This window comes from Staurois parvus, unplaced genomic scaffold, assembly GCF_062004578.1.
Source record: "Staurois parvus isolate SC_StPar_1 unplaced genomic scaffold, SC_StPar_1.0 ptg000576l, whole genome shotgun sequence".
Taxonomy (NCBI): domain Eukaryota; kingdom Metazoa; phylum Chordata; class Amphibia; order Anura; family Ranidae; genus Staurois; species Staurois parvus.
The window spans coordinates 1786143-1796223 of NW_028318372.1; the positions used below are offsets into that span (position 1 = coordinate 1786143).

Sequence of the window (10081 nt, forward strand, 5' to 3'; positions counted from 1 at the left end):
TTTTTTTTTTATTTGCTGTCTGTTTTTATTTCTGTGGAAAAAAAATATTTTTACTAGCTATACAAAATGTTTACTTTATAAATGTATACACAATAAAAGAATACGCCCATGACACTGGTGTCTCAGAGCAGTATGGGTTTTCGGAAAGGAAAACACAGCAAAAGCTGTTTGCCTTTTGACTGTCTTTCTGATTGATTTTCTGTAGGTTCTGTCTGACAAAAGAAGGCAGGGTGGAGGAGTTACTACTCTGGCTTTTTCCATTGTATGTGTGTAAATTACAGCTTGAACTATTGAGCACTGTAAACCCAAGGGCTGGTCTTATCTTACATGTAAAAAATCAAAGAAGCACCGCACTCCCATCCAGCCAACCTAGTGTAGACTTGAAAACTCCCTCAGCTGAGTCTTCGCTAAAGCCATGCCCCTGACATGTTTTTCTCTGCCCACCAGAGCGTAATCATATGGTAGGGCCCTGTCCTATGAGTATCACTGGTAGGCAGAGCAAAAAATATCAGGGGGCATGGCTTTGGCAGAGACGCATGGGCTTTTTTCAAGTCTACACTAGGTTGACTGGATGGGAGTGATGCTCTTGTTTGATTTTATACATTTATCCCTTCTGATAAGCACCTTTTGGCAGCCTGCACCTTTTTCCCTCATGACTGTGAGTTTGGCTTCCCCACTCTGAGCGGCGTTCATAATCTAGCATTTATCTTACATGTGATCAACCAAAAAATGTAATACCACACTACATCAGGCATTCAACAAATGTATTCTTCTCAATGCCAAAAGACTCCCCACCAAGCTCCCAAAGCTGTAACATGTTATCATCCTGTTTCCAGCTTATTCATAGTAAATGCATTAGGTTCACCCCTGCTTTTTAAGAATAGAAGTCATGATGGGAATGCAAAATGAGTCTAGCCAATGCAATAAGTCCTTGAAGATCAACTGTACGTTTAGGGTTCCGCTGATGCAGATTTTCAGTTAATTTCTTTATTTTTCTATTGCTTTAGCTTGATGGACAATTTATAAAAAAAAAACTAACAATGTATTATGTACTAAGTTGGAAATGCCCATTAAACTGTACTTAAAACAGTTCTAATGTGATCTGTTTTTCCATCCAAGGTACAAGGAGCACTGAAGAGACAGTGGATGCAATATAAAACTCAGTGGGGACAAAGACGTCGAGAACATTGTTCTATGCGTTCCACTTCCTATACTGCAACATCTATAACAGAAGTTCCCATTTACTTATATCCTCATGATTCCAACAGTGAACAATTAAATGGGAAATACGGAGATGACTCTGAAATCACTGCACTTAACTCTGGGGATACATATGCCTGAACCGAAAGGACACCAAAAGACATTCCTCTAAAACCTTGAGATCTTCTCCTCAATGGAATAAAAGCCTTTACACAACGATCAATAAGGTGACTTCTTTCTGGGGGTTGGCTACACCAAGCACCCTATAGAGCTCGGCTCTGAAGAAGTTCAGCTGTTGATGGACCGGATTGATCTGATGTTGAGTAAATCCAGGGAAAGTGCTCTAAAATGGTCAAATACAAAATGACATTCAAAGAGACAATTAACTATAGTAAACTAGTTCTTCTGAAGCAAAACTCATGGACAGGGAAATGGTGTAATTTGTGCTGCTAACAGCAAACTCTTATTGCTATCAAAAGACTTTTGACTTAGGTCATATCATGTGCTAATCTTTGAAACAATGTCATCAGTTATGTTAATTGCCACTACAGATGAGATCATACACTCATTCCATTCTTAAAAAAGTAGAGAGCACAATTTTGGAGTAGTAGGAAGTGGTGGTAGACTATGCCAATGTTTCCTTTAAAGTTCTTTTCCATCTTTTGGCCAATCTATAGGGATGGGCGTAAAAATACATTTGGAAATAATGTTTATTGCCTGTCTTGAACCCTATGCCTTTTCTGAACTTTGATGTATCCAGTGTGCCCAGTAGGTAATTTTACAATTCCCCTCATTGGCTTGGGACCCAACACGCAAAATGCTAGGTCTGTGTTGAATATGTGCTTTCATCATCACAACCACCTCTCAGTAAGCAAAAGTTAAACATTTGACCTTGGACTTAGCAGACACCTAAAGGTCAATTTCACTTTTAAGAAAAAAACCAACAGCCTACCCTCAGCCCCTAACCTAGACTAGAATCCCACATCCAGGTGCTTACTTGGCTCTCCATGACAGCGCCATCTTCTGGTGTTTAGATGATGATAGATGTACCAGCGTAGTGCCACTTACCGTAACAGAGTGTATTGGAGCGACCAAACTTAGGTTCCAAAGCCAGGAAACCGCCAAATTACAGGATGGGCTGAGACTGCAACTACAGAAGGCTATTGCTTCAACTGAGACCTGGCTTCTACAATCATGTTCCACTTATAGTTTTAATATCATGTTTCGGTGGCCTAACTTTTTAAAAGCCTTTGCAGGCATAACAAAATAAGGCTGATCATTTTTTCCTACTTACAAAGTTTATTATTTAACTTTCCTGGTTGAATATATTGATGCTTTCATGTAGAGTTACATTATAAGTGAACTGTACGCTTGCAGAGAGAGACAAAGGGAACATGCAGGCACCTCCTCTGTCAAGCTCAGCGCTACCATGTAGTTGGTCTTAGAGTGTGGCCACCCTTCAGAATATACAATATATACAGTATATGGTGTCTGAGATTAATTGTGCCCATCATTGGTGTCAGTAGGAGGAATTATGCCATATCATAGGTGTCAGTAGGTAGAATACTACCACATTTTGTCAATGTCAACCCATTAGTTTCCATTAGCTATAATTTTTCACAACAAAACAAACAACTTCTAAGATTGAACTACAGCTAAAAGATTTTAGAAAGTTAAAAGGAAAACTATTCCCTCCAAGACAACTCTATAATATTGCAGGGATTGAAACAATATTTATTACAGATAATTATCTGGTGCTGTACAATAGATATTGACTACTCTTCATAAGTATTGCTAAATGGAACCACAACTGTAAGGAAAAGGATTTCGGTGGAGTTTCTCGTCATATTTAAAATGGGATCTTAACAATTGTTCTTGCAAGTCCTTGCTGTACAGTCTGTTCCACTAAGTGTGACGTGTACTGTCATACTGAAAAAAGACTGTCCACATGGAAATGTAACTTTTCCTGCCTAATAAAAGTTAAACTTGTTATAGGAAACTTGCACTAAGAGAAAACTGTCATTGCTGACCACTCCTTCCGATAATACTAGTTGGTTGGGTGTATCAGGTGCCTCCAGTACTTTCCAAGTCACTGGGCTGGAACAAATATGCATATCACGAGTTTTCGATATTTCTATTTTGGGTCAGTGTCTATGAAGCTAGAGACAGCCAGGCAAGTAGTATTTTCAGAATGAGGTCAGCGTTTGCAGCCTTCAGAATTCTCTCAGTACAGGTTTGATAACAGTTGAACTTCACACAGCTACATACACATATGAAATGCATACAATGGAGCCGTTACCTGCCAAAGGGTTGTATTTGGGAAGAAGCAGCTCAAGGAGTCAACCAGTTGTCTGCAGTGTTCATGTGTTAAAAATAGAGTTGGATGACCAGCTCCCTTATATGTATTTTATTTATGTATTTAGTTTTGTTTGCCAGGTGTTCAGCTTTAAATGGTTAATGTAGGTGATGGCTCATGTAGCTTTTGTACAGTATATTCTAACAGTTTTTTACTAAAGAGAAGCCTCCCTTTAACCATGCCAACAGTGTCAAACTTATTTAGCTTTTTTGTAATATACATTACTTGTAACTTACAGTCATCTGCACTTCTTCAACATATACACATGCTCTTAAAGAAATCTTCCTCTGATCAGAAACTTTAAGGGAACAACTATGGCATATTATCATATCACTTTTTTCCTTTATTTTTTACACTAGGGCAAAGGTCTTCAAACTATGGCCCTTTGCTAGCCTTTATCTGGCCCTTGGAGCACTATTCCTGCCAATGATATGAGGCATTGTTCCTTCCACTGTCACTAACAATGGGGCACTATTTCTTCCACTAATACAATTGATGGTGTACTATTCCTCCCACCAATACCAATGATGGGGCGCTACTTCTCCTCCTACTCACCTCTATCTCTGAGGCTATGTTTAATATTACAGATGCTGGGCCCAGGATGCTTTCTACCCCAGCTGGCTACAGTCCGGCCCCCCTAACGACTGAGGGACAGTAAACTGGCCCTTTGTTTGAAAAGTTTGGAGACCCCTGCAGTAGGATCATAACCCATGTATGATGTGCTTATAAATTGACTGCTATGCCAACCTGTAATTAAAGAACACCTGTAAGTAGTAATAAACCTATACCTCTCAACTCTATGAAATGAGAAAGAGGGACACCTTTTAGCAGAAAGTATGTCGGCAGAGGACACACCCCTGCGGATCCCTTTTTGTTTAGATGTCCCACAATTAATTAATATGTTTAAACCAACAGAGACTTTTTCACCATTATTTTTCCTTAATATTTCTTGAATTACGTGTGGTAGTTTTATAGGGAATTTTATAACTAAATCTATATATCTGACAAAAAAGAGGGACAAAAAAAATGACCAAAAAGCTTATCATTTTTGTAAACATCCAGAAAGAACTATACTGTACTGTACTGTATACTATACTGTAATCAGTACTAAAGGCAGAGCTTATTCCACATGGTAGGCAGAGGGTAAAGTACATTTAGATGCCAACATTCTTGGAGGAATTGGGAGGATGCTTTACAGTGATAGGGGAAAAAAAAGCTGTGCTCTCTACCTGCCACAACAGCTTGTATTCTGTCCTATTACCCCCTTCCTTTTGGGACTGTCCATGGAAAAGATGAGTACAATTTTTCCCAATATAGGGTTACATTCCTGCAGAAAAGGGGACAGTTGGCAACTGAGGATCCAAGTGATAGGACAACCTAAAAACAGAAACCTAGAGGTGTAACTTTTATACTTTATTGTAGCATCTAGAACATTGTATCCAAGTGGTTGGCTTGCTTTACCTTCAAAAACTTTAAAGTTTGAAGTACAAAATCCAGTGGGTACTTACACTATGAAGTCAGCAGTTGGCGAGTTGACCATCACAGAATTTACTAGACATTTTATTATAAAACCCATGAGCACTAACATGCAGTTGCTTCCTCCCCCCATTCTTTGCAGTGATAACAAACTCCATTCTTCTGTAAAGGGTTTCCACAAGGTTTGGAGTGTGTTCGTGGGAGTTTGTATCCAGCTAAAAGAGCACTTATGAGGCTAGGTACCAATGTTAGATGAGATGACCTGTCTTGCAGTTGGTGTTCCACTCATCCCAGAGGTGTAAGGCTGAGGTCAGGGCTCTGTGCAGGCCACTTGAGTTTCTCCACAAAATTGGTCAAACCATATCTCCATAAACCTTGCTTTGCTCACCTGAACTCAATAATTTGGAGGGATTTCAAAATATCTTTAATCATATACTGTATTGTTAACCTTCCTTGTTGGTGGCATGTTGGTTGCTCTGAAACTACAGGTGCACTTTAATGGTTGGTTACATCCATTTTCACATGTTTCACAAGGACAAAGAACTTCAGGTTTGTAGTCATATATGTCAGAAGGAAATGTTCCCTGTGCTATTTAGTAATAATGTGTGTTTGAGTAAGACTGAAGAATGCTGTGTGGCAGCTCTTGTGCTGGAGGTGGAAAGAGTCAGAGGAGATATTTTCATGACAAGTATTTTGTTCTACAAATATTTCTACTAGAGATGGCTTGACTTTGGTCAATCCAGAATTTTATACCTGTTAAAGTGTTACTTGGCAGCTTGAAGAAGAGATTTAAGTTATTTTATAGCTGGTGTTGAAAGAGAGGTTCATTATTTTTTATGAAGTTATTATAATGTTCAGAAGAGGCTATAAAATGCAAAATATAATCTAAAAATATAATATATATCCTACATAAAGACTATTTGTAGATTTAACTATATGAAAGAGAGTTATGTCTGATACACAAGTATTTTTCTAATCGTTAATTTAAGTTTTGTCATTGGTGAAAGATATAAAATATGAAAAAATAAGGAATCTATTCATGTCTTATTTTGGCTACAGAGAATTCAGCCTTATTTACAGGGGTGTTCCACTTTTTAGCAATAAAGTGTACAATGCCTATGTGCTTAGCCCAGTGGTAACACAGTTCAGATCCTGTTATATTACTGGCACTTAAAGGATTCTGTTTCCAAGTTAAAAAAAAAGCTGAGAATATGTAAACTTACCCTTTCCATATCGTGCTCCTAGAAACGTTTCTTTATTGCAGTTTATAGCCGCCAGCCTGGGTCCTCCTTTGCTGCACCATGGTTTAACCTGGCGCCAGGGACGGACTGACCGTTTGGAAACTCGGGCACTGCCCGAGGGCCCGGGGTCAGTAGAGAGCCCCATGAGATGCCCCTGGTACCTTTTTCATAGGCTTTTTTGAGTTTGGGCAAGGACACAGGGGCCCCATGATCCCCTATTGCCCGGGGGCCCCATCAGTTGTCAGTCTGCCCCTGCCTGGCTTTATGTCACTACTGTGTTTCAGGGATACAGTAGTGCTGGCAAGTGGAACCACAACACATAATAGGAGATGAGAATCCAACACAAGATTCTATCAGTGGCTTTGCTCTGCAAGAGTGCACATTTTCAAGTAATGAGCATTAGGCTTTTTCACTGTGAATTTTTGCTGAACTGGTAATGGAATTGCTTTACAAAAACTTTTCTGAGGCTGCTAAAGCTACGAGCCCTTTAGTAAGCATGGCTTCCAAATCCAAGAAGCCTCTCAGATGCTTAAGAGCAGATGTATGTGGCTTTTTAGAGACGGAACCCCCTCTACTCTGGGCTGTGCACCTTTCTCTCTGTTTATAAGGTTTGTTGAACCTTAAGAGCAATGGTTCAGCTGTGTACACATGCTTTAGGCCGCTTTTCCAAGGGCTGTGCCAAGTTTCTTCAAGGACTGCACTTTGCATTGCGTTTGCCAAAGCATATAATCACAGCCCAGTGTAGGCGAAGCTACGGTGGCCTTATCAAAATGATCTATCAGCTTCTCACAAGGGCTCTTATTATGTTGACAACTGCCAATCATCATCATCTCTCTACAAATGAGAGATTTTTCACTTTATTACTAAAACTGGAGAACACCCCTTTAATAAGGCAATGTAAAGAGGAATGGTGTGCAGAGTAACCTAGAGTGACCAATTATATTCCCCTTTTATTTTTAAGCACTTTTGTCTTGTACCACTGAGGTTATGGGTTAAATCTCCACCAAGTGGACAGGCTCCTTGAGGTATATTATCCTGATGTCTGTGTACGATTCCTTTCATAAAGATAACCTATCAGGTCTCTAAAGAAATCAAACCAGCACTTCCCTGCAACATAAGAGGTATTATAATCACCTATTTTGTGGCCTGTGTGTCCTACTTCCCCTCTTTTCCAGCACTGCAACCTCCATCAGTTTCTTTGGCATTCAACATTTCTGGGAGCGTTGGATGGCTGTGTTCCCTGTGGCACTCGGTGGTTTCTTGCGTCAACCCCTATGTCACTATAACACTCAGCAGTTAGGTAGAGGTCAGGAGAAGGAACTACAGTGCACAGGGGAGGAACACAGCCAACTAACACTCCCAGTAGTGTCAAATGCTGAAGATATCAATGAACTCCTAAACATCTTTTTGTATAAACCAGCCTTTTTTAACTTTTTCAACCCTCCAAATAACTTTTCAGTCTCAGCAAACCCCTGCTACAAATGACTATACCTACAACTCATGACACATTATTCTGATGGTCAGTGGGAAGAATGCTCCTTACACTTGTGGGTATTTGGAAGAATTACCCGCTTAAAGATAAGCTCTGGCTAAAAAGATCAGTAGTGTCAGTGGGAACCTATCTGAGAGGAAGAAGTTGCTCATTGCTCAAGGAACTCCTAGCAACCTCTGGAGGAACCCTGGTTGAGCAAACCCTGGTATAAACCAATAAATTAATTTGGACTCTTTTATCCTTTAGTCTGGCTCACCTTCCATCAGTTCATACTTTTCAGGTAACCTGCTGTGATACCCACTGAGTCTGCAGTAAGCAGCCTAGCCAAAGTTAGGGAGCTCTCCAAATGGTCTTGTTCTCTCAGTCCTCTGAATGAACTCACATTAAGGTCCCAGCACCTCTTCGGTGCTTTTGTTCTTCATTTGAAGATACTGATGGAGATTTCAACACTGGATGAGGGGAAGGTAGGAAACTTGGAGAACCTGAGAGATGAGTAGACTGCCTTTTCTATTGGAAGGGAATGCTGGTTTGATATTTTAGCAATCTGATAGGGTCTCATTAAAAATATGGGTGGATTTATAAGCTTCTTAATAAACATGTAGCGGGCAATCAACTGATAGCTCTTTTTTGGTTAAGATGCAAAACGTTCTGTAAAACGTAGTAAAGCATTATGACATATGTTAATGCTTTTTAGGAAACATGAAATAAATCATTCCGGTTTATAATGAAAAGAATACAAGGGGAAAACTGTTTGGTTGCTTTAGGCTCTTGCACCTTCCATATGGCTTTTACTTTTTATGTTAAAGATCACACTCTGTTACAGTTCATGTGTTTAAGGGCTAACTTATCATCATCAATGCATTAATGGCAATGCAATACTGGCTGTGTCTTTGTTATAAGGACTGCAGAATACAGAGGAGAGAGGAAAACTAGGAATATTTGTGATTATATATTTACTGAAACACAATGTTTGCTGTAAATTCTAAACATGTTTAAAAATCTGAATGATTTGATTTTCAAATCTTGTTTATTTTAAGGCAATGCTGAATCCAGGTCTTTTGATTGCAGGTAATGATACGTTAATAATTCAGTGGCCATTTTCAAAGTGTTGAACATCTGTGTAAAATATATTACTTTGCCTTTCTTTAGTAAAAGAAAAAGTATAAATAATAATATATTGTGATGTGTAAGTGATTTGGTACTTGAGGACCTGTACATGGGGCAGGGGAGAGAGAAAGAAAGAAAGAAAGAAAGAAAGAAAGAAAGAAAGAAAGAAACTACCCTAAATACTGATATAAATATCTCCTCCAAAAAAATGAAGCTCAATGAGCAAAACTGACAGTTTCCAACAGTAAAATTTGTAATGTTGCTGTAAATTCAAAGAAAAGAACATATTGCTAATGATTACTGCACTAACCCCATACAGTATATCATAGTAGAAATTGTTTATGGGAATCATTCTATTACCAGCATAGGAGTGATCAGAAGAGAAGAACCTGGTTTGGTCAGTGAACGTATCAAGGTTCCCAAGGACAGTGCCCCCCCGCTTAATATAAGGATGGTTAAGCATCTGTTTAAACATGTAGCAGTGCACAGGGGGTTAATTGATAACTCAGGCTAAATATCATCTCTTGATCTCTTTTATTATTCATAGCAGTGTCCAGGCATTGAGTCCGTGGGATTAATAATGAATGGGAATAATGTTTGGATAATTTATTGGCAGCCAGTCTGATCCCACGTCATTCCGAGGTGATGGGTGTAGAAAATGTTCACGGCTCTTGCTTCTCAGGCTTGTCATTTACTCTATATAAATTAAGACCAACCATTAACCTAAAGGAAAATCAATTTAAATAACCAAAAACTAAGGTCAAAATTACAAAGGAGGCCAATGGTGGCATCAAAGACAATGAACAAAAGGCACCCTAATTATGGGAGAAAAAAAATAGACAATGCTACATAGTGTGCCTTGTATGACCCAGATGAACCTTTCCTGGTTTGTTCTTCCCTTCATACCAGCAGTCTGTGTTAGCTTTTACAGTACTTTTGCTTGAACATGATTGGGTGATGGGTCAGCTGAGCTTCACCTCATTGAATAATCTCTGGGGAAAATTCCCTTTGCAAAGTAAACAGTCTATTTTGCCTTTAGTAAATCAACCCTACTATCTCTAATGGGCCTCAGGTACCCCAGTCTAAAGCTGCCACCAAATGCGATATCTCCTGCACTCCAGGACCCTTGCCGATGGTGAGTAGATGAAATAAAACTCCGAAAAAGCAACCACCGGAGTATACAAGGTCTTGCAGCTCCAAACCAAGGCT

At 39.3% G+C, this 10081-nt stretch overlaps 1 protein-coding gene across 1 annotated transcript in view; it reads left to right on the plus strand.

Annotated features, from left to right (window-relative positions):
- Window positions 1-8938, plus strand: part of CALCR (calcitonin receptor) — a 394427-nt gene extending 385489 nt beyond the window's left edge. Inside the window, exon 13 of the mRNA XM_089692113.1 lies at window positions 1120-8938. Within this exon, the coding sequence (XP_089548239.1) occupies window positions 1120-1341 (222 nt within the window). The 3' untranslated portion in view covers window positions 1342-8938. The remainder of the gene's footprint in view (window positions 1-1119) is intronic.
- Window positions 8939-10081: the final 1143 nt, after the last annotated feature.